The following is a 26,021-nucleotide window of genomic DNA, read 5'->3' as shown; positions in this document are numbered from 1 at the left end:
ACCCACATCTGGCCTATATTCAAGATAAACCAGTGAAATTATTCTAAATAAAAAACGATCCTAATTTGACATATATCGTCATCGCAGCAAATATTATCATGTTTTATCCTGTGGTTATGTAGGAACTGAAAATGTCAGTTAGGCGAAGCCTATATATTCCATGTAAATTTTCATTGACTGATTCTGTTACTTGGAAAATATTTTACATTCTTAACGATAAAATAGGAATGTTTTAACGTCTTTATTTACTAAATGACTTGTTAAAAAGTAGTTTATAGCCTATATCATTTACGAGAAAATAGGCGCAATGGAAATGATCTTCATTCAGTAATGATCAGATGTAATGCTTACACCCCCTACTCCCCCCCCCCCCCCCCTCCCCCCAAACAAAGTTATTGTGCGCATTCAACTATTATTTTTATAAAAGAAGCACTAATAGTATGCCACTAGAATACTGGCATACAATTATATCAAATAAACATCGTTGAATAAATTTATCACACAGGATTTAATCACTTTACATTCTGAAAATTTTTCGTGAAGTTATCAAAATGCAAAAAAATTTCGGTTTGTTGATCTTGATGCTGGGACTTGCACTGAAATGTGAATCTGTGTTCAATACCGTAAAACTTGAAAGTAATTCTTACCAAGGTTTACTTGTGGCCATCAATCCGGAAGTGGCGGAGGATTATAGAATCGTTGAAGCAATGAAGGTAAACGATCTTTAAAAAATTTCGAAATACTTCAAACAAAAACAAGAAAAGTTATTTTATCAAAAAACCGATTACTTGGCCCAATCTGGACAAAAGTTAGAACAATTTTTAATGTGTATGTGCCAATAATAAACTTGGTATTTTAGAAAACTTTCGAACAGTGTCAGCTTGACGGATAGTCAAATATTGTAACAGTATTGTTACTGTTTGAACAAGCGCTAATTGGCCATGTGCCAAACTTGGCTTTGTTATGGGGTGTGTGATTTTAATTTAAAAATAGTTTGGTTTTGGCCTAATTGAGAGTTTGCTTTAAGTATGAAAGAAATTATGTTTTTGTCTGGTGTTTTGGAAATGGGTAGTACCTTTTGTTCTTCAGGACATGATCACCGAAGCTTCACAAGTGTTGTTTACCGCCACCCACAAAAGGGCGTATTTCGGTCACGTGACGATTCTCGTTCCGAAAACTTGGACCAATGGCATTTACAACTCATCACACGAGGAGAGCTACAATCTGGTAACGGCATCCAATACTATTCCTTTTAGGTTCCATATTGTAACTAAATCTTAAAAAAAACTAATCGAGCAAGACTCTTTGTTTTTGCAAGCATTATGTTTTTAATAGGCGGACGTTTTAGTTGCAAGTCCAAACCCAATGTACGGAGACAACCCATACACTTTGCAATACGGACAATGTGGAGATCCGGGAAGCTATATTCACTTCACTCCGAATTATTTGACCGACGACACTTTCGTCAATGATTACGGCCCAAGAGGTTAGATCAATCAAAGAAACTAAATGTTTTTGTACAAGATAAAATACGGTTAAGTAATACACACAGTGTTTGACAGAAATATTTGTGAATGGGAATAACATTATCTTCAACAATTTTGGCAACGAAAAAGGAATTTTTAATTACATATTCTGATTAAAACCAATGGATAGATGATCAAAGGCTGCATTGAAAAACTCGATAGATGATCAAAGGCTGCATTTAATATTGCCTCAAAGATAAAAAACTTTTTCATCTTAATAAGCTCTGCTTTTAAGCAAGCGTTTAAAATATATGCGAAGTATGAACATATAGCTACATGGACTTCAAACAAAATGCAGTTTTAAATTAATACGCTAAAATACGCAATATTTTGTAAAGGAAAGACTTTTGTTCATGAGTGGGCGCACCTTCGATGGGGAGTTTTCGACGAAGCACCGACCGAAGGCACGGATCCATTTTATTGGGACAACAGTCAACAAATTCAAGCAACTAGGTAAGCCGGAAATGACGCGTGTGACAATGTTGCAACATTGACGTGTTACGACTTTGCCAAATATTGAACTAATTTTCCACCTTGTTGATACAGTTGTAAATCTGTCAAAGGGTTGTCTGGTATCAGTTTTACAATAAGGTTTGTTTGCAAAGTGTTTAAATCACTTCGCGTTATTAAATGGCTGTTTGATTTAGGTTTGGTAATTAACTGTGCCCTATACTGCTTTTGTTTTGTGAAATATTTCAAATTAGTTTCACAATGTGTGTGATTCTTTTCATGTAGTATTTTTATAAAAAAACAAATTGCCAGCGAAATATAATAAAACGAAAATATTTTCACTGATGAATACAATTGTTTTTGTCGAAACGCCTGTTTAATAAAATGGATACGTTTTATTCTACTTCGCTGGCAATTTGTTTTTTTTTATTCAAGCTATTATCTAAGTCCGTTTTATGTAGTAGATATCATACACAATACGACATCACTATATTGATGTCAAATGTAGATAATTTTACATACTTTTTAAGTTTTTGCATTTTAATTATTTTGTTGCAGGTGCCCGACTGGTTTGGATGGAATAAATGTATTTTATACATCTGATAATCCGGTAACATACCGAACATGTCAAAGTTCACGCAACGGTTTACCCGAGGAAGGATGTGTATTTGTACCATACGAATCACAAAACGTCAACGTTTCACTGTTGTCCCACCAATATATAGAACAAGTAAAAACTACCTTCTTTTTGAATTTCTAAAATGCCGTAACCGAAAGAAAGAATTTTTGTGCAAACATTTTTGGATAACAACATAAATAAATTTATGTTAAAATATATGTAACTTATATATTAAAATAAAAATATATGAAAATTATCAAAAACAAATGATTACCGTTATTTTTTTAATTCGAATCCTACGTTTTACGATTAAATATTAACCTAAATCCATGCTGTACTTAACAATATTAGACTGGACCGATTTTAGACCTTTAAACAATCTACACACCTTTGAAATAATATGGTTGCTAACTAGATTCCTAAAGTGACTTTCTGACTTCAGTTGCTTAAACAGCAATAACATTTTGTTGTATTTCAGTGTTACAACCTTAAATGCTTCAAACTAATGATTTTTCTACTGAAGGTCATTGAATTCTGTGACGATGCCAATCAAACCTTACCAACAACCAGCAATAACAATGCACATAACACTGAAGCTCCAAACGAACAAAACCGATTATGCGGTATGAGAAGTGTTTGGAGCGTGATGAGGTCGTCGGTGGATTTCAACGGGACCAACTTTCCCAATGACGGCATCAGTGACGTCACTCCGACGTTTACTGTAGCACGTGCGAGAACGTTCGAGAAGTTCGTGTTGGTATTGGATGTGTCTGGAAGTATGAATGGAGTAAGTCAACATTGATATGACGCGGGAATCACTTTTCTATAAATCTTGGTCCTTTTGATTCAAGTGGTAACTAACTGAGAAATAAAAGAATAAAATTACATATTTTAACGTTTTTAGGACAAAATCATCAGTATGAAAAAAGCGGCAAGTTTGTTTGTTACGCAATTTCTTCCCAACGGTACAAAAGTGGGCATCGTGAAATTCGAATACACTGCAACAATACTACAAAATCTGGTTGTGGTCGACAATAACAGAGATCAACTGGCAAATGTTATTTCAAACCTTGTTGCCAATGGTGGAACCTGCATTGGTTGCGGAATTCTTGATGGAATAACGGTAGTGCTTGCCAAATATTTTTTTTTGGTTTCCTTTAGATTACATAACAATGCTGTTAAACAATTATTCAATGCTTAGGTTCAAATGACTAAAAAATGGAAACATTTCTTTCACCTAAAATGATATTTTGATTTCAAAGGTGCTTGGCAGTGACGGAGAACCAGCAGCAGGAGGGAATCTTATTGTTCTTACGGACGGCGAAGAAAATCAATCTCCGATGGTGATTGACATCAGAGATGAAGTTTTAAATACGGTAAATCACGACATATTTATCTTGGAATTACTGCGTTTTAGCATTTTTTTTTCAAAATAAAGCAAGGGTTAAAAAGGCAGTTTAATATATATTGATGCAGAAATGTTTTTAATCCGTTAAAGTACTCAATAGTAAACACGTGTTTTGCAAAACAAATCAGGAATAGTGTTTCAGCCCAAAACTTGTTTTTATTTCGACTGACAATCATTACTCCTTATTTTATTTCAGGAAGTTGTTGTGAATTCCATTTTCTTCGGAGTATCCACTGCAAATCAGGACCTTCAAGATTTGTGTGATGACACTCAAGGAGTTTGGTTCTTTAACGATGACATGGACAGTGGAGCCCTGATTCAAACGTTTAAACAACTTTCAAATCTCAATGATGGAGACGTGTACAACGAAAAGTTTCAGGTTTTAAAAAGATGCCTTGTTTCTTGATTTTTTTGGTTTGGCGTTTAAAACAAAACACAGTTTTGTTAAATAGTCTTTTTTACTTTTTCCGTTTCCGTTTCATCTATCTTCTACCACAAAGATACCTACTTCGAATTCTAATAATTGTTTTGTTTGTTTATTTTGTAGCATTCTTATAACAGTTAAGATAAACATAATTTTAAAACTGCCCTCAAGCGTCTACGCAGACCGGCGATCACGGCACACGTATATATAAATCATAACACCCCAGACCTATTAAAGGCGTTATATTGAATCAGCCCCCCTCGTATAACATTTTTTTACTTTATGTAATCAATCCAGATTATTTTGTGATAGACAAATTGCCTTATCTGCCTGTTTCTATACTCGTATTACATGTTGCAAACAGTTTCCAGTATTTCCAAATACTTGTAAATTCTGATGTTTAGATCTACGGCCAGTCGTTTTCAGTACCAGCTAACGAAATCGTAAACGGGAGCGTCTACGTCGACTCGTCAATTGGAAACAACACGGTTTTTACATTCTCCTATTCGTCCTACGATTCTCCACATGTTCTCCTCTATTCACCCTCGGGTAGCACATTTTGCTCCATGGTGCCCCCAGTGGACTGTGCTGCGTATGCGTCCGTTGACACCCAGTTTAAAACTATCACGTTTCAAGTCCCTGGAACAGCGGAGGTAACTGCAATAAAAATGTTGAAGTCAAAGGAACCAGTATACTTACCTGTAGTACCCTCACCCAGTTTGTTAGGGATAATTCCTTGTTTTAGCACGAACTTAAGCATTGACATTTGCAAACGTAAACATAACTTTCCAAAATTTAATTCTTTTCGACGACCAAACTTCTAAAACTTGTTACCAAAATATAAAGCAACTATAAGCGAGACTCAACAACAAAGTCACATTTTGTTTTTGTGAAGGTGGGGAGTTGGGTTTTCAGCGTCATCACTTACCAATATTCGTCAGACGTTGACGTCATAGTGACGTCAATGGCGGCAAATAGAGAAGTTCCTCCGATGGTTGTGCAATCCGGAATGTCACAAGCTGACTCCAGCAACTTGGAACCCATCGTGGTGTATGCAATGGTCAGTGTTGGTTAAAAATAAAATAATGTTCATAAATAACTATCTTACAGATTTAAGGTTAAAAAATAGAAGCAAACCGTAGAAAGACGTAACAAATAAACATTTTAGACAATAAATTTGTAACCAATAGAAAGTTTAATAGAAAAAAATCCTGTTTTATTCATATACCGTTGCTAGTAACTGTTTTATAACTTTCTCATAGTTCCAAAGTAACACTACATGCTTTTAAAGTGTTTGTGGGCTTTTATGTTTTTGTGTAAAACCGTCAAATTTTGTTGTTCAAACACTTAAAAAGCATAAAATAGTTATCAACAGTTATAAAGTTTGTAAAATCTGATCTAGCTTTCACCCACATACCCAAACCAGTTGTAGATTAACACAAAAATTGGTAAAATGTTGCCCAGTTCTCAATCACATATCGAAACCAGTTGTGGGGTATAGACATCAGTTAAGGTGCTAAAAATGATCTAAATCTTTAAAGGTTTCTATCAACTACGCCCCAGTTTTAGGAGCAAATGTGCTGGCAACGATTACTTCGCCTTCGGGAAAGAAGTTCAACATCACGTTGCTTGACACAGGCTCAGGTATTATTCCGATCAAAGCTGTGCACAAGTTTCGCCCACTAACACAATGTTAAAATTTGTTAATTAGACCCAGATGTGCGTAAAAACGACGGAGTTTATACTAGATACTTCACCGAATTTGTTGAAGCTGGAAGATATGCAGTACAGGTAAAAAGTTTTGCATCCGATACCACACACGAAAAGGTGTAGTTGAAGATGTGTGTAGTTGAAGTAGCTAGCAGTTTGCATAACAATAATAGCCGAAACCGAATCTATATAATATGTAACACATTTAACGGCGGTTTAAGCCAGAACATCACAACAATAAGTAGATCCACCTTTATTGTTCAAAAACCTGAAGGCCAATGAACGCTCTTTAAGTCCCTCCCATTTTTTGCACTTTTTGTACCCTTTATATCCTGAAGAGTGAATAACATTGAAGCTAGCCCATTAAACATAATTTTTAGGTGCAAGTGACTGGATTAGGAAACCAGACCATTTCTTCCACAAGTGGACCAGGATCAGCAGCAACGTACAATCCTGGGTTAGCGACAAGTGATGGTAAGTCTAAAAAAAGTTCAACACAAGAGCTTATAAATATGCAACCGCTGTACGTTTCCTATTCCAGGCACTGTAGTGACAAATCCTAAGGGTCCCACAGCTGCCGGAAATGAGACTAACGGAGTATCCACATCAGATCTTGATCCCTTTACGAGAGTTGTCTCCCCAGGCGGTTTTTCTTACTCGGGGTTAGTTAACTATTTGCGTGATATTACCGGTAAAATATTTCTTGTGTGGCAGCGATAATTTCGTATCAAAATCATCACAGTCCGTTATGTCTTTATGTTTGATGAACTGTGTGCTGTGTGTTTTTGTACAATTAAACCCTGTGATAAGTCAAAGATTCATTGTCACCGCCACAAGAGGCTTGTTTTCAGCTTACCTTTAGTCAGTCTACAGCAACTGTAGTTTGAAATATAAAGCCATACAAAAACGTTTGGTGCTTTTTAGACCCTTGGTTGATCCGACGGTCGATGTTCTTCCACCTGGGAAAGTGATTGACTTGGCAGTGGAACAAGTTGACAATCAGGATTTGTCACGTGGCGTCAGATTAACGTTTTCAGCTCCAGGTTCAGACTACGACAGCGGAACAGGTTTGTTGAGGTTTAGATAGAGTTTGTGCTGTAACAATTTGCCGATAAGCCTTCGAAAAATAAGCTACGTGATAGTTTAAATCATATCAAAAGGTGCTTAAATCTGACCCTTGCTTTGTATATTTGCATTGAAAGCTCGAGCCTACCAGATCCGCTACAGTTACGCTTCCTCCAGCAGCCTGACAAACAACTTTGAAGGAGGCATTCTGGTTACCAGCGCCATGGCAACGCAAGGGGATGTTTTGAGCCCCAAACCAGCCGGAAGCGATGAAACAATGGTTGTGGAATTAATTGCTGTCCCAGTTGACAGGAATGCATTAAGGTACAAATACTAAGTGCTCAAACTAGCCAATGTGGCCGGTGTCTTGTCAGCAGGGCTGTGGTGAGACTTTGTAGGTTGAATCAGCGTGCAATGTCTCCAGCTTATATACGAACAATCACTGTACAGATAAACGTTAAATCAATGTACATAATGATATTAACCTAATTTTAATCAATGTAGAAAGAAGAATACCCAACGTGTTTGTACCATTTCAGCGTCTGGTTTGCTCTACGTGCTTATGATGACTCGGGTAATGTGAGTCCCACCTCAAACGTAGCAATGATGAACGCTTTTGTTGCCCCATATGTTGAACCCACACCAGAACCTACAACACAAGTAGTAACTTCAAGCGAAACGACAACACCACAACCCATTACGACAACTACAACAACTACATCTGTAACTTCTACTACTCCTAGCGTTAAAACGTCAGGTAATCAATTGTAATTCAGTTATTTTGTTTCGTTCGTTATGGAATAAGCTTGTTCTGCTAAGTGGTTTGTATCAGAATGTGGAAAATTTGAAAACTGATGCTGCTATTTATTACATCTGCATGTTTTGACAGACATTGACAATCAACTGAAGTTGTTTAAAATTCTCACAGCTGTTTTTGTTCTACTCACCATTATTCTAGGTGAGACATAACTAGTAATAATATATAAAGATTTGTCAAATTGTCCAGTTGGTAATGTTATAATTTGCTATGTTAAAAAAAAAACGTTTATCGATAATAACTATAACATTTTTTGACAAAATGAATAAACAACTACTGCTAAATAACAATATGTGTGTTTTACATTAATATATAGCCACAGTTCTCGTTCCCTACCAAGAAATATTCTTTTACGTAGTCAATTGATAAACGATGTTTTTAGCTTCTGCCCTAGTTGCTACTTGTGTGGTCAGCTGTTCTCTGAAGAAACATGGCAAGAAAGTGAAGACTGAAATGGAAAAACGCATGGAAAAACAAATGGCTCTTGAAATGGCGGCAGCAAGAAACAACCATAACGGGATTCGGAGACCAGAAATGAACTTGGAGATCGGTCATTCTAACATAAGCTATACAGAATAAATATTATTAAAAATTCTGCTTATTGTAATCAATGTTTTCTAATGTGTCAACTAATTTCAACAACCTTCGAAAATATTTAAATATGAATAAACTAATAATTACACACTTTGTTCGTTTTTTTTTTTTTTTTTGTCAAACGTAAAGATCTAAAAGCAAAACATCACTATCGAACTTTTTATTTTGGGTTTGAGGGGTCGCAAAAAGTAACACTTAAGAGTAAACATTATGATCAGTTTAGGCACGTGATAAAGTAAACAAAACGACTATTTTGAGGCGTAAAAAACACATTGGTCTATCTGTTCAATCCTGAAATGATACATGTTTTACAAACCGTTTATTTGGGGCAAAATTGGTCTCCATCTTTGCCGATTGGCCCTGAGCACCTGACACATATGCATACACAAAATAAAACTTGATCGATACTGGGTTCGACTCCGCGGGAAAAAAACAATTTTAGTATAAGGTAACCGACAAAAGACATTACATTCGAGACGGCTTCTTCAAGGTATTAACATACTGCGAAACATCGATTTCATTAGATACAAAACAGTGATAAACGCGATTGTTCAGTTGCTGACTGGCACCAAAGCAATGATAAAACTTCAGTCCACTGGTTAAAATGCGACAGACATTTAAGCATTAAAAGGACCGTGGTAAGGACGTCCAGCAGATGTTGTTTTTTTCTGATTGATTTCTGGTTTGGTACAATACGGTATCAAAACAAACTATTCACATTTGCTGTAGCTCGTTCTCAACAATACCAACCCGTAGAACACTGGACTTTAGTTACGAATTCAACAAGTTATTGTTGTTGTGTTGTGTCAAATCTTTTTGTTGGATGAACTTCCAAAATATGGCGATCTCGATTGACTTTCTGCGCGAATTGTCTTTCGCAAAACTCACATGAAAAAGCCTTTACAGTCGCATGTATACGAATATGCTTGGATAAGTCACCTTGCCTTTTGAAACAAGCATTGCATTCTGGACAAAAAACGTCCCAAGAAAGCATGTGAGCGTACCGAATATGTGCCTTGACTTTTGCCTTTGATGTATATTTCTTTTCGCAGTACTTGCATTTGTTCTCTTGTATGTCGTGTTCTGTCATGTGTCGATCAAGAGTGGTTTTGTTTTTGCATTCTTTGTCGCAAACACTACATTGGTGTTTCTTCTTGGCTTTGTGGGCAGTTTTCGTGTGAAAATTCAGTATCGCTTTTGTTTCAAAAACTTTTTCACATACTTCGCACTTGCAAACAGTTCGCTTTGGTTTCTTCACCTGCGCATCTTCATTATTTTTGAAGCCAAATCCGAATTCGGACACATCAACACTATCGTTATTGCCGTCAGTATGTATTAGCATGTGAGTGGACAAATACGAAGATTGGTGAAATTCCTTTTCACAAACATTGCACCTATAGTTTCGGTTGTCAGCATGGGCCAGCATGTGTGAATTGCGGTCCTCTTCAAGGTGGAATGTCTTGTCACAAACAACACAGCTATACGGCTTCCACTGCTGGTGAACATTTGTGATATGAATTTTCAGTTCATTTTCTTTAACAAATTCCTTCTCGCAAACTGGACATCTGTTATTTCCTTGGAGTCCATCCATTTGATCCTGTTCAAAAACAATCATCAACACTGAACTGTTTTCGTTTTCCTCGTTGTCATTAAACAAATCAAAATGCTGAACTTCTGTTTATAACATGCATCACAACTGTTGTATTTAACACGTTTTTGCACCCAAACGACTTCTTTGCAAGGAAATAGGTAATAAAACTAACACCTCTTGTTCTGACGCTAGATTGCAAGACAAAGGTACAAGCACTATTCGCTAAATGGTGCGAATTAAGTGATAAAAAACTTTTCTCTTCTGTGCAGTGGCAAATATGTTGTGTTAGCATCGTATGGTTTGTTCTGTAGCCATCATGATAATAATAAAAGCAAATTTTACAATGGTTGATTAGCTAATCAGCTCATTTCGACTTACAACTAGGGAGAAAGTCAATTTGTACAACAGCTTGATTCAACTAGTGCCCCTTCTTGCCCCTACGTGCCGGCGCCCATAGGAGTGCTGTCAGCCAAGTTTACTACATAAGATCAAAAGAATATAAAACTCACTGTTCAAATGTTTGGAAAGAATATTTAAGTTCTGAACTTACAAACAATTTTTTACCATAAGGAGCATTAAAAAAGATGGAAAACACGATCTAAATAGTCATAATATTGCAATACAGATGAATGAACACCTTACAACAATTGGGAAAAAACTAGCAGAACAAATTCAAACAACAACAAAATCCTTTCACACATTTTTAAAACACCCCGGTTCCAAATCTTTCTTTCTGGCTCTTATAAGTGAATTTGATGTGCAACTACAGATCAGGACACTAAATTGCAAAAAAATCACAGGGCCCACATCACATTCCCATACAGTTCATCAAACTAGCAAGTGAAGTAGTAACTCCATACTTAGTAACCTTTATAACGAATGCATTACAATATTTCACATTACCAACTGCTTAAAAATAAGTCACATTACGCCAATACCAAAAATAAAAAAATCCAACCACATTTTCCGATTTCAGACCTATATTAATTACCCCCATATTCAGGAAAATGTTTGGAAAAATTATCATTGCACAAATATTACAATTCCTAAATAAAAATAATACCATTTCAAAGCACCAATTCGGATTCCGACCAAGATACTCCACATATCTTCTAACAGCTGATCTATATGAAAACATCCTACATAGCTTTGATCACCATGAACACCAATGCACTATATTTATGGACCTTTTCAAAGCTTTTGACACAATTAGTCATCAAATTCTAAAACATAAGTTACAACATTACGGCATTAGACATGGACCACTTAAATTAATTAACAGTTTTATCACCTACCGAAACCAGTACACAAAAATAATAACATCCTTTTCACTCTAGTAACACCAACATACGGCTTACCTCAGGGCAGCATATTGTCACCCCTGCAATTCCAAATTTATGTCAATGACTTTCCACATTGCCAGAGCCTACAAAGCAAAATGTTTGAGCCTAAAAAGCAAAATGTTAACGTAAGAAGTTACGAAGAAGGATTGAAGACCGTTTGGAAATGGGAGCCAACGCAAAAAATGGCTTTGGTGGGGATTTTTTTTACTACCAGGGATTTATGACACCAAAGCTAAGAGATGGAGTTGGTTATCAGAATTCAAGTTATTCAAAATAGATTATTAAAACAAATCATAATTTAAAACTCATCTCCAGCAACAAAAAGAAATGGTAACGTTTTGTGCTACTTGACTTCTTCAACGTTACAAGAAACTCCCATTAATTTTATGACTTTTTATTGTTTTTTAGTCATTGCTTCACAATTTAGTCATAAATGAGTGAGTTTTTAAATAAAAAACAGTGTTACGTTTTGATTTTCAGGTACTTACCCTAACTGTTTCGCCACGAGATAAGGCTACATTCGTTCCTTTTAACTTGCATCACGAAAGATGATGCGAAAGCTGCCTTAATGTAATGTAGTGTAATGGTTGAGAACTTCAAATCAATTTGGTATAAAGGTTGAAAAACAATTTGTCTGGCGTCTTTAGTGGAATACACTGCCAAAAAACTAAATGTGAAATAAGGTTCAGTTAACTTTGACCATGTCTTGGTTTTCTCACTTTTTGCAGTTTTAGTTGCTCTATTGTCGCTGAAACGTCTGTGATGTAATTTCTATGCTATAATAAGCTCTGTGATTGAGAACTTAAGAGCTACAACTTGTCCAATGGTATTCAAGAATCAAGTAGTCTTGTTTTGTACATCTTTATTTACAAAACGTCTCTGCAGTTTTCAGTGTTTTAAAAACGATTAAGTGCACTCTGCACACTGAAACGAATCCTGACATTATTGAACTGTTACCATTAAGACCCTCCTTCAGAGATCAGTTGTGGTGCGACTTTCACATTTTCTAGTCAATAGTTTGCTCTTTTACCCGCAGACCTTTTCCGAACACTTTGGGTAGCATGTAAGGAGTAGGTGGCAAACGAAAAGAGGCTATATTTACAACTAGGAAAGTCTGACTTATGTGCGTAGGTTTAAGCATCTAAAACAACACTAAAGTTTCGGCAAATATACGCATGTGTTGGTCCCCCTTTCTGAGATGCCTTAAACACGTGCACGTTTATAATACTGCAGTGAACACATGACAAGTTCGTAACTTACTCGTATACCTCTGGGGTATTTCTAGACTTTAGAATTTACAGCTATTTACCTATGTCTAATTTTAACTCTTTTACACTAAAAGCAACAGGGTTATAGTCATTGCACAAATTTTTCACAAGCGGTACTAAATAGAAGTGGCTTGTTTTCCGTGCAAACAAACACGATACATTAGTTTTCGTTCCCGTTGCGGTCGCCAAAATAGATTTAATATATTAACCTTTCTGTGTTCAAGTGTTGGATAGCGAACAGATCGTAAACTTAATTACTTTCTGTCAGTCCAATCCCTATTTGTTTTAAATTCTTAACAGACGGTAACTTATATAAGGACCGTTGCACCGTTTGCTGTGCTAAACGGTCGTTGTCCGCAGCCTGTAGAGCTGGCTCCAAGTTAATTGGGTAAAGGTATTACCGAAGAGATTGAACTTCTCACTGATGGTGTCAACAACGATTGTTAGAACTTGTGCGATAAAATTCATTGTTGCTATATATATATGTATGCTCTATGGCAGCTCAGATTTTGATCAAGCCACTTTTCAAGTCCTTGTCGAAATGTCGTTTAAATGCGTAATTCTAACAAACAATGCTTACAACAGTTTACTCGTTGCCATCAACCCCGAAGTGCCAGAAGATCCAAGTCTAGTTCAATCAATCAAGGTATTATTTGCTTCTAAATGAAACATTTAGATAAGTAAATGAGTTAAAAGTAAATGCTTAAGTTGGAGTTCAACAAGAAAATTTACAATGTACCAAATAAAAAAGTAAACTTACATTTAAGACTGGGATCAGCCCTGAAGCGTCGAGCGATCACGGCACACTCATATATAAATCACAGTACGCCAGGCCCATTGAAGGCGTCATACCGAATCAGCCGGTCACCAAGCATTCATAACCATATGGCAAGGCGAAGGCTAGAAAAGTATCTTAACTTAACTGATACTGGTCAATCTGGCGATCCCCTACTACGAGGCTGACATGCGCAGCATACGAGGCAGGCAACGGTGCTCGTGATTCGACTTTCGGCGGATTCTCCACTGAACCTGCGTAGCTCAGTTGGTAGAGCACGAGTCCCGGTAAGACTCCTGTCGTGAGTTCGAATCCAACCGCAGGCTAGATTTTTCTAGCCTTCGCCTTGCCATATGGTGGTGAATGCTTGGTGACCGGCTGATTCGGTATGACGCCTTCAATGGGCCTGGCGTACTGTGAAACTTACATTTAATATTTTTTTATTCTTTATTAATTTACAATCGGCTGTTTGCAAAGTAAATTATCTTGAGGAGTTTGATAACAATCGTTGCCACGACAGTTTAACGTAGTGGTTTCCTTATTCCAAATTGACTGTGTTAACTGTAGGCTTTTTTAATTCGAATTCACGGAACGTGATGTTTATTTCGCTTTTTCGAAATCATTACCCAAACATCGCAGATTCTTTTCACCGCCACACACAAGAGGGCGTACTTCAGAAATGTGACAGTTCTTGTTCCCAAAACTTGGACAAGGGCAGGAACTTGGCCGAATGGTCCGGCGCGCCTGACTCATATACAGACATAAAAAACCCTGATCGGGATTCGTCCCCGGGAGAGTCCTGACAAAAGGAAATTCTACTTCAGCGAGTGCCCCAGGAAACGATCCTTTCTATTGGGACAGCAAACAGAACGTCCAGGCAACAAAGTTAGTCCCAACATATTGCCTTTAAAGGTGGAAACTAACTTCAGTAAAAGTCTGGGATTGTAAAAACATTAGCATTTATTGTCGCAATCTTCTTGTTTTGTACATGAACACAATCTTTGAAATAAAAAATAACATGTGATGAGAAAGTTTGCATAGCAGTTATGGTTCGACATTTATACGACTGATTGCCCATTTTCAAGTAAAACTGTGTCGTCACGCACACACTATTTACCTTTTGTTGTTCTTGCTCTGAATATATTGGTTATAACCCTATTTTAACGACAGGCAGGCGAATTGTTGTGTTACAACTACCTTATAGTATTACGTGCATTCTATTTTAATACTGCTTTCGTGTTGACCCGTGTACACATTGGGTCATAGAAGTCATCATTTTACCGTTGAGCAAATGGGACATGCCTTTATTTGTAATCAGTGTTTAGTATAGCCCCGTTAGAACTGACATTTTGGGGAAGACAAAACCAGGGCTTGACATTGTCTGATGCTTTTGAACAATAAATGTTTAGAAATCTCAAGCAAAAACAAAAAATGAGTTTATTCATAGATTTGCACTGGTTTTCGATGGAGAATTCGTTTTTTATGATGATCATGGAAACCCTCGCTGCTGTAACTCAACTTTTAACTGCGGTTTGCCAGAGGAAGGATGCGTATTTATGCCTGATGAAACACAAACTATCAAAGTTTCGCTAATGTCACACCAGTTCAAAGATGAGGTAAAATTTGTTTTTTTATCCTTATCAATTGACTACAATATATATGAAAAATGTAATCTATCGTTTTAAAACATCGATTGTTTTGCACACCATTACATGTTTAGTATAGAGCAGTGGTTCTCAAACTTTTTTTGTTGCGACGCCCCTGGACAAGTTTTTCTGGACTTGCGACGCACCATTAAATAAAAGTTAATGAGGAAACTTATTATTAAAGTTGGGTTTATTGATACAACAACAAAAAGCCACGAAACCAAACTTTTTTGCGACGCCCTTGGAAAATTGAAACGACGCACCAGGGCGTCGCGACGCACAGTTTGAGAACCACTGGTATAGAGTATTGAATATGCAAACATCAGCCAAGTTGTTTGTCAAACAATATTTACCAAACGGCTTAAAAGTTGGAAAAGTTGGAAATTCTCTACTTATGCTGCAGTATCACATGTTCTTGTTGAAAAAAGACAGGAACTCGCCAACGCAATTGACAATCAGGATGCAACAAGGTGATTATACACACAATCTGCAAACAGTAATATTGACCCGTGCTGTTGTTGCTGATTTAAATGTTGCACAAATTTTGTTATCATGTCACACTGAATTTAACTGTGGTTGATTAAATTCTTTAGTGAATGCGAATGTTTAAATCAGTGTTTCTCAAACTTTTTAAGCAAGCGGCGCACTAAAGAACTAAAATTTTATGTTTAGCGTCTGGTTTGCTCTGCGCATCCATGATGACTCGAAAGATGTAAGTCCTCTCTCAAACATATCAATGATGAATAAGCTATTGCTGCCAGGCATAGTATCAAGTTTATAGAGCTCTTCTGGTAAATGTATTTTTATTCCGACGTACGGCGTATGTTGCGTGACTTCGGCATAGCGGTTGGCGTCCAACCTGCCAATACTCTCCGCATGCTACTGAGTCACCCAAATGATCCAATCAACACCTTTGAACAACGAGGTGTTGTATATTCCATTCCCTGCGCCGAGTGTCCGTTAATATATATCGGGGAAACTGGAAGGTCACTCAACACCCGACGAAAAGAACATCAACGGGATGTTGCCAACAACGACGCGAAGAAGTCGCCCCTTTCCAATCACGCGGTATCACAAGACCACCGTATTGATTTCAATGCGGCGTCTATTGTGGCCCGGGAGCCTGACTACAGGAAAAGACTATTTCTTGAGTCATGGAATATTCACCAACGGGGCAACACAATGAACATCGAAACAAACGTGATGCTTTCAGCGTGCTACAGGCACCTGATCAAAGATTAGAGGCCCATTTATTCGTTATCGTTTTCGTTGCGTTTGATGTGCTTGCGTTTCATTCTTTTTTCCTTTGTTTATCGTGCACTGTTCTAGTCGCATTCAGTGTTATTTACCCCGATGAAGACGACCTGTATAGGACGTCGAAACGTCGGAATAAAAATACATTTGCCAGAAAAGCTCTATAAACTTGATAGAAATGATGAATGTGTTTTTTGCCCCATATGTTGAACCTACAACAACAGCTGCAACAGAACCAATAACTTCACCTGAAACGCCCAACAGCACAACCCATAACCACAACAACTACAATTGCGATCACAAAAAAGTCAGGTAACATTAAAAGTTTACATGATTCATTGTATATATGTTTGATGGTTTTCTAGTAAAACAATCCAAAAATTATGAATTCTGCCTTAACACATTCATATCTTGACATTTTGTTGCAGAAACCTAAAAAAATTAGTGCTTTTCCAAATTATCCCAATCGTACTTACTGCTCTTTGCCTCATTCTAGGTAAGAAGCGTATGTTTGATTGCAAATTCGAATCATAAAATTATAAGTGGATAAGCGCTTTCTGTGGATAAGCAATTATAAGTGGATAGGATCTCAAACAGACCTAAAGGTCTTGATTTGCTGGGACGCTAACTACTCCTGAGTTGCAAAATGTGAACAATTTGCAGATTTTTTTAAAATCTCGGCTTCAGGCAGGTTAGTATCATTTCGTTGCTCCTCTTTATTTGTAAAGGAGTCGTTCCACTTTGTGATCAACATTATAATTTACAAACAGCTTTAAAACAATTTTGTAGATTTAAATCTCGACTTTAACTTTGTTTTCAAATTTGATTTCAAAACCAATTTGGTTTACAAATTTGATTGCAAAACATATTTCGTTATAATGTTGATTTTCAAACAAATATTTAAACGAAGTTTGATTTCAAAACAAATTTCGTTTGCAATTTTGATTTTGAAGCAAATTTTGTTTACAAATTTGATTTTGAAACAAATTCCATTTACAAACTTGGTTTTAAAACAAAATTTGGTTTACAAACTTGATTTCAAAACCAATTTGGTTTACAATATTGATTGCAAAACATATTTCGTTATAAATTTGATTTTAAAACCAATTTGGTTTACAAATTTGATTGCAAAACATATTCCGTTTACGAACTTAAAATTAAATCTGCCAATCAGGGTCATGCTTACATAATTTTGAATTATATCACTACTAATGGTGTAGGTCACAAACTTGGTCTCGAAACAAAATTTGTTTGCAAACTTGGAATAAATTTTGTTCCAAAATTAAATCTGACAATTAGGGCCGTCTTTGCTTACTTAATTTTAAATATATCAGTACTGATCTGGTGTTAGTTATAAATTTGACTTCAAAACAAATTTTGTTTAGAAATCAAATTTATAAACAAATTTCGGTTATAAATTTGATTTTGAAAGAAATTATGTTTACAAACCTGATCGAAAACTAAATTGTCTGACAAATTCGATTCAAACCAAAAAATTTAGGAAAGTGGTTTTAGAACCCAATTAGTGTAGGCAATATTAATTTTTTCTACAAACACAAATATATTTCTTTGGAACATTATTCACTGGAGTAAACAATAATGCAAATAAAAATAAAAATAGTATCTTAATTTTATTTACAAACTGATTACAAAGCAACATCTGTTTACAAATTTGAATTCGAATCAACATTTATCAAAAAATTAGTTTATTCGCTTTTCATGACGGTTCTGACTGCAATTTTAAGTTGGGTTGTGAAATTTGTTTAATTTTATCTCAGATCGTTCGTGTTTTAGATGCAATACGGTATATTGAAAGCGACCACTTCTATGGCGTTAGCAGTCGTGCCTACAAAAATAAGCATATGTTCGCTTGGCATTTTGGTTTCGCAACCAGAAACTAACTGAAAGTTTGCAAGCGGTGACTGTAATTCCAAGTGCCCTCGTAAAATCCGTTTAATTTAACTTAGTTCGTTCGTATTTGAGATCAAATAAGGTAAACTAAGAGCGACATGCTACTTCTATTGCATGAACGGTCGTGCCCACGATAATAAGTATGATGTTCGATTTTGCCAGCTGTTTAAGACTGTCATTCCAAGTTGATTTAAGAAAATCCTTAAATTTTGTATCAGTTTATTCGTGTTTTAGAGCCAACGTTGTGGTACCGCTCGAAGACAACTTTACTGTTTGAAGACAAACATCAATGAACACTCCATGCATCGTTAGCAATCAACATGTAAATCATTTTCTATATTGGTCTAGTAAACCAATGTGTTCTGCGCTTTTTTGAAAATATATTAACGGTTTCACGTCTGACCTTTCAAAAATTTATTTTACGTTGTTTACGAGCTTACACCAGCAGCTTCCTACTTGAATTCCGGGGAATTATTTACAATTCCCTTTAACACTTTTGTTTTAACCCATAACCCGTTTTGTTGAAATCGAGAACTGTGGAACCAATCGACTGTTGTATTACAAATATTTTCGCATTTCGTGATGATTTCGTGACGTCATTAAATGTGCTTCGTTGTTTTTTATGTCAGTTTGACTTAAGCAAACTCGTATAACGTCATTTTTTGACAACGATAGTTTTCACCTTCTTGTGTACATAGACATCATATGTAAATTCTTCGTCTAGATCAGTGGTTCTTAACCGGTGGGAAATTTCCCACTAGTGGGAAATTTAATGCTTTCGGAGGGAAATTATGTAAGCTTGAAAAGAGCAAACTCGGGTTCGATGGTCGATGGTCGAAACCGGCTTTGAATTAACCGTTGAAAGCTACATTACTAAAATTATTCTGCAACAACATGTAAGATTGATTAAACCAAGGTTTACAAGACACATACAAATCCAATGGCCGTTTGTTACATCACAGACAAGACTGAAACCAACAATGACTTTGCTGTTGTGCGCGAATAAAAGCCTTTCCTTTGTTGATTGTGATGCAATAAATGACTAGTGCAAGCATAGCAGACTCTTCAGTATTCCAAAAGTTTAAGCTCTCACAGAAACACTATTTAAACTAAATAAGATTGCAGTATACCTTTAGGGTCCAGACCAAAGCGCTCCACAAAGTTATTTCATTTGTATCGGACCTTGGACTTTTCATTCAAAACATATCGGACTTTTGACTTTTAATTCAATACATTTACTTGCATGTAATTATCGTAACGTATTTTTTCCGGTCAAACTCGGTCAAACCTCGACTTTTTTCTACACAAAAACTTGACCGGCTATTAAACCTGTTTAAACCTGTTTTCTAATCACCGCACTGGTCATAAACTGGCTCAAGGTTATTGCTGTATCTCTAATTTACGTCTTAACGGGAACCACGTCTTGTTTGTCTTCCAGCCATGTTACCTTTTACGTTTCTAAAATCAACTTAACGAATAATTACGTTTCAGAACTTGGTTAATCTTTTCGGGCGTACGTGTTTTACAACCATACGTGTATTACAACTTGTAACAACATGTGACCTGACCGCTATATAAGCTAACATCTTTTTAGACCTTAATGGAGTATGCATTAGAGTTGATATCTCACAGTTGATTCGTGGCGCGGTGACTTTTGTGTTGCGTGTTTAGCCGCAAGTGGCGCTTTTGTGGCATGCCTTATTGAAATATAATGTGGGAACGTTAATTTAGCTTTGCGTCTTTTTAGGTTTGTTTAGGCAGCTTAGTTTGTATATAGGAGTCAGATATACGGTAGTGTTCCAGTTGTCTACCCATTAAGGGTCAGTACACATTTAAAGAATATTTTTTGTTAACGTAGGGCACAAAACATGTTTATACAAATAACAGAGGGGGAAATTCGAAGTTGGTGATTGACTTTAGTGGGAAACCCCCAAAAAGGTTAAGAACCACTGGTCTAGATCAAGAAGCAAGGACAGAAAAAAATCCTCAGCCATCCAACAGCTGCTTGTTACCGGCGATAAAAGTTGCCAAAACGCGTCGTTGGTGGCGCAATGTGCGCCAACACGATTACCACTAAGTGTAAAGCAGTAGGGCAGGAACTTGGCCGTCTGGTCCGGCGCGCCTGACGTATATACAGACATAAAAAAACTGATCGGGATTCGTCCCCGGGAGTGTCCTGGGTTCGAACCCCGTGAAAAAAAAAAAAAAAAGTTGTTTTTAAACTGTGTGCCCAGTGTACCGTTAAAATTTTCAAGCGTGTAAAAAGACTTAAAGACGAAACGATAAGGTGTAACTATGTATGTCAACACCTCAATTCTATCTTACTTCAAAACTTGTTTTCCAAAATCTGGTGCAAAAAATAGTTTGGTTTATTGGTATACTGTAAATTGAAATGACAATGTAATAAAGTGTTTAAAAAGTAGGTTTGTCGTGTGTATATTTTAAGTGTGTTTATCTTTCCAGTGTTTTGGTTGAACTCGACAATTTGTCTCTGCCTTCAAAACTTTATTGATGAAATCAGACTAAGAATACCATATCAAAAAGCTAAGAATGCTACATCAACTTATAAACATACAATTCAAATTCAAAACATAACTTGGTACTATGGGTATAAAAAATATATACAGCATTTTATAAAGTCACAAATGTAAGAGTCTTTTTAATCAGTTTTTTCCCTGCCATTTTCTTCCAAAGGAAGTGGTTGATTTCCTTCTACTTTTTCGTGATCTTTTTTGTCTTCTTCAGGTTGTTCTTCCTCATTTAGAATTGCTTCCAAAACTTCACTAAGATCCGGTTCCACCAGGGAAGAAGATGTAAGGAGATCAATTTGAGTGAAGTCTACGTCGGCTTGGGAGTTGTTATGCATGCTTTGTAACAGTTCGTGGTCATTAAAACGCCAAAATCTCAAAGCGACTAAACAGAACAAAATAAACTGAAAAAAACACAGTATTAAGTGCAAATTTACCATGAAGACAAGAAACTGAAATCCGGTAATCGAACACATGTCGAGATATTTAAAGGGAGCAGTAAAAACAAGATTTTTTTTGTTATATGTTATATGAAGAACATATATGTCACGATACATGAAAGCAAAACATGTCACCGCACAATTCACATTTCTCCACCAATAAGAATATGACACTGAAGTAGTGTATCTGTGTTTTTGCAAGCGAAAGGTACAGCACACCCGTACAATGTTACAAATCAACCACCATAAGTTATGCAGGAGGGATACTGGCCAGTGTAAACATGGATATTTTTCATTTTCTACGCCTTGTCTTGTATTTGAATCGTTGGGTTTGTAGGCAATAAAGTAATTCATTAAACGTTTGCACGTATGATCGTTAGCTATTCCACCATGTTGTCTAGATTTCATAAATAATTTGGCTGCGGCAGCAAACCTAGCCACACTAACCGACACAATACGTTTGTTCGACCAGTAAAACCCAAACAGCCACAATAGTAAAAAGTGATGAAAAAATGAATCGGGGGTGGCAAAAATAACCCAACCGGTGGGAAAAGTAAAGAAGCTGGTTTGAATCCATTTCATAAAATCGTCAGGTTCCAGTGGTGACATATTTTTTCCGTCACCACAATGAACTTCAACATCCGTCAAGCTTAATATAGAAACAGCACTAACAATAAAGCAAACGAGCATTAATATGCCGCGAACTTTTTCCCACCACGGCTTCATGTTGTTGTTTGTAAGCATATCACGGGTGCTAACCGTTTGCCAAAGAAATTGAATGGCTTGTTTCACGTCTTCCATGTTTGTCGTTCGTAAGCCAGCTGTTCAAGTCTACTCACTAAGCAAAACGTTTTCTGAAATGACATCAACTCAAAATGTAGAAGTGCAGTATTTTATACTTACTTCCGACTTAAAACCCCATCATAATTCTCTGTACTTTAACCATTAGGTTCACAACCTTTTTACTCTCGTTGATACGATGAAAAAGTTACATCCCAAATGTCTTTATCACCCTAATTTCGCATACCTAATAAAGCTATCGAAATGATCCCCGAGTTGTGTCAAATAAATCTCAAATTTACTAGCAAAACTATCTCCGGTTATAAATCACTGCTTTAATCGATGATACCATACCTCTCACCAATGCCAATTCCAATGTAAACCAGTGTGGTTATATTTCGGTGCATATTTTGATTGGATTTGTTCAATGAAGTGGAAAAACAATTGGCATTGTTGCTTAAAGAATAAACTTTTGTGTTCAAGATATCAAACCCTGTGTGAAATGTTGACTCTAAACGGAAACAATAAAAAGCTACAAAGCTACTTGTTTTGGTGACATCTGGCCCAGTGAGCATGGGCATTGTTGCTAGACGCTCGCAAAGTTAAATAAACACATGACCCGCCTTTGTGCATCAAAACTTAAAAGTTAAAAAATAAGGGCAAACTTTTCCGTTCGGGTTTGGGCTTCAGATTGAATAAAACTGCCCTAATTCGGGCCTGGATTCACACTCGGTCACATTTTTCGCATGTTGACCTGAGATTTTTTATGTTAAAATGAGTTCGGGCTTCGTGTTTTTAGTTTTGGTTTCAAAGTGGTTTCGGGTCCCTTTAAAACTTTGCTTAAAGTCGTTGATTCAAACGTAGGTTTAAATCCCGCACTTTCGGTTTCGATTGATGCTAAGGCTTATTTAGCACAATAGTTGACATCACTGAATCATTTTAAACTTATTGGCACAATTCCGAGGTGCAGATTCGTTGATTGTCAAAAGGGTGGGATAAGAAAAAATGGTTCAGGAACGCAAAGCTACAGAATAAAAGCAGTTATATCAATATTTTACCATGACGAACGTTGAAAGCGTATCACGTAAACCACATAAAAAACTTGAACCCTTTATATCGAAAATAAACCATAAGTTTTGGTAAATTCTGGTCTATAGACCAAAGCCCAATATCCCTGTATACAACAGGCGGATTTAATAACCACTGACAAGTGGATTTAATCGATAGACCAAGCAACTTGACAAATTTGCTGAAGCGTTTCAAGTTGTGACTAAGAGCACTCAGACAAATCGTGTCATGTTATAAAATGCCCTCGAACATTTTTACCAAACGCAGTATTTTGTTATCAACGAAGTTATTTTATGGCAGTGGTTTATCAACACACTGAGAAGTTGTCAGTAAATCTTGTTAGAAATGATTTAGCGTTACTTTCGTGTGCTCGGTTAGCAGCAAAAGCCAAAGTTAGCGATTTCCGAACATAACAGTATGTAATTTGTTAACATTTAGGTAAACAACCATCCTAGCGTTGTGTATTTCGATCTACTTATTTTGCGTTGTATTACATTGCAAGGGATTAGGCAAGAAAGTTAGAGGATTTATCAAAATTGGCAGCCGCTTAGTCAAATGTTTTTGACGTCCTGTTTGCTGTTGTTTGTTCGTTATTTAGCTTATGCCACACACTGATAATGCGCGGGGGCAAAGCAATGCCATCACCAATATGAAATCGCAAACGAAAAGTAGAATTAAATAAATTTACTCTTCTTTGATATTTAGTCAAAAGTAGCAGAAATCGAACCGAATAATTTGATCTCTTTTCAGAAAAAATAAATTGAAAATTAGTCAGGTCGATGCAACATATTTTGCTGCTTAGTTATAGTAACACAGCTGGTTGGCATTAACTGAACAAATTAAATTGATCCAAAAGAATGAAAATATCCGACCGAGGTAGTAAGTCAACAAGTTCCAGCGACGAGAGCGACACCGCCGATAAATCGGCCGGGCATCGGGGTTGCAACGGCGCTGGAGGAACAAAACAAAGAACCTTTCGAATTCCATCACATGGCGAAAATGTTCTTCAGGTATTACTTCGAAATTTTCCACCCCATTGTCCCGTTCTTACCACACCGAACGCGCATGCAAATAACTTCAAAGCCCAGCTTTTGTATTAATGGAATGTGTACTATAGTAATTATTAAAGCTGTTGGATGGTAGGACTGTCTGCATTGGAACAAAATATTTATCATACGAGTACCGGAAGATATTCGTTATAAAATGCTTCTATCAAACCTCGTGCATTCTATAAGCAGATCTAAACATAAGCAAGATATTTGAGGGACAATAAAAGAATGTTAAGCGATAAATATTGGAAGTAAATCTGTCAATGACATTCATGTTTTTTTTCTCAAAAAGTCAGCGTAACAAGACAACGATACTTAAAGTCATATCGGCTGAAAGTGTTTTTTTTTTCAGTTTGATGCATTTTGTACCTAAAAAAAAACGAATTAAATTTTTTTATTTTTTTACACAGTTTTTTCTGCTAAATATGTTAAGTTTGACTTGGGTATGTTCTAATCGCAAAAGGCTGTTAATTTTTACTGCAAACATATTGACAATTCTATGCACAACCATTAAGGTCACGACCATAATTCGTAGCCCACACGACCTTTACGAAAGATTTATTCACATACACATAGACACGCTGTAACCAATATTTCTGCTTGGTAAAAACGAGCCATTATATTAACATACTTGTACCCTATCAACATTCCGATTATAATTAGGAGTACCATGCTAAAGCATCAATCAAAACCGAAAAGCCAATCTGATATTACCTTTGGGATTACTTATGGTTACTTGGTGGTAATTTTTTTTCTTCTTGGGTTGAATTAAAAACATATAGTGACGCCATTGCACGAAAACAGGAGTAGGCAATTTTTCAACGCCTATTGGCAAATTACTTGTTATGTCAAAATTATAAAGACTTGGTGTGCGCACATTTTTGTGTGTAAAAGTGATTTGTGCCAGCTCTAATTCTAATATCAGTCAGAGCCGTGTCTGCGGGGTGACAAACAACTTTGAAGGAGGCATTCTGGTTACCAGCGCCATGGCAATGCAAGGAGATGTTTTGAATCCCAAATCAGACGGAAGCGATGAAACAATGGTTGTGGAATTAATTGCCGTCCCAGTTGACAGGAATGCACTAAGGTACAGATACCAAGGGTTTAAACTAGCCAATACGGCCGATGTCTTGTCAGCAGCTGCTGTGATGAGACGTTGTAGGTCGAATCAGCGTGCAATGTCTGCAGCTTAAATACAAAGTGTTATACACCTAAGCGTTATATCACTGTACAAAATGAAATGAACCGAATTTCAAGTCAATGTAGAAGGAAGAATTTCTTGTTTGTACCATTTCAGCGTCTGGTTTGCTCTACGTGCTTACGACGACTCGGGTAATGTGAGCCCCACCTCAAATGTAGCAATGATAAACGCTTTCGTGGCTCCATATGTTGAACCTACACCAAAACTTACAATACAACTAGTAACTTCAAACGAAACTTCCACACCACAACCCATTACAACAACTACAACATCCACATCTGTAACTTCTACTACTACTAGCGTTACAACGTCAGGTAATCAATTTTGATTCAGTTATTTTGTTTGGTTCGTTTTGGAACAAGCTTGTTCTGCTAAGTGGTTGGTATCAGAATGTGGAAAACTGATGCATTTATTTTATTACATCTGCATGTTTTTTGACAGACGTTGACAATCAACTGAAGTTGTTCAAAATTCTCACAGCTGTATTTGTTCTACTCATTTTCTAGGTGAGACATAATTAGAAGTGATATGAAAAGATTTGTCAAATTGTCCAG

At 36.5% G+C, this 26,021-nt stretch overlaps 3 protein-coding genes across 3 annotated transcripts; 2 read left to right on the top strand and 1 right to left on the bottom strand.

Annotated features, from left to right (window-relative positions):
* Nucleotides 1-581: 581 nt before the first annotated feature.
* LOC145212925 (calcium-activated chloride channel regulator 3A-1-like) lies at nt 582-5,190 on the top strand. Its single transcript, XM_080081171.1, has 11 exons — nt 582-713; nt 1,090-1,227; nt 1,336-1,486; nt 1,865-1,979; nt 2,535-2,706; nt 3,074-3,382; nt 3,500-3,718; nt 3,858-3,971; nt 4,200-4,382; nt 4,832-5,080; nt 5,173-5,190. Exons 1-11 carry the CDS (start codon nt 582-584, stop codon nt 5,188-5,190), a joined length of 1,800 nt encoding a protein of 599 aa, XP_079937297.1.
* Nucleotides 5,191-5,247: 57 nt separating this feature from the next.
* LOC145214697 (calcium-activated chloride channel regulator 4A-like) lies at nt 5,248-8,704 on the top strand. Its single transcript, XM_080083281.1, has 10 exons — nt 5,248-5,487; nt 5,969-6,071; nt 6,139-6,218; nt 6,518-6,611; nt 6,679-6,799; nt 7,062-7,204; nt 7,340-7,526; nt 7,742-7,959; nt 8,092-8,160; nt 8,402-8,704. The coding sequence occupies exons 1-10, from the start codon at nt 5,392-5,394 to the stop codon at nt 8,596-8,598; spliced, it is 1,308 nt and encodes a 435-aa protein (XP_079939407.1). The 5' UTR covers nt 5,248-5,391; the 3' UTR covers nt 8,599-8,704.
* A 54-nt stretch (nt 8,705-8,758) lies between these two features.
* On the bottom strand, nt 8,759-10,242 carry LOC145214698 (zinc finger Y-chromosomal protein-like). The gene has a single exon (XM_080083282.1). The coding sequence runs from the start codon at nt 10,226-10,228 to the stop codon at nt 9,401-9,403; it is 828 nt and encodes a 275-aa protein (XP_079939408.1). The 5' UTR covers nt 10,229-10,242; the 3' UTR covers nt 8,759-9,400.
* Between the last annotated feature and the right edge of the window lie 15,779 nt (nt 10,243-26,021).

This window comes from Phallusia mammillata, chromosome 2 (genome assembly GCF_965637545.1).
Source record: "Phallusia mammillata chromosome 2, kaPhaMamm4.hap1.1, whole genome shotgun sequence".
In the NCBI taxonomy this organism is placed as follows: Eukaryota; Metazoa; Chordata; class Ascidiacea; order Phlebobranchia; family Ascidiidae; genus Phallusia; species Phallusia mammillata.
This window is presented reverse-complemented; position numbering and strand designations above follow the sequence as displayed.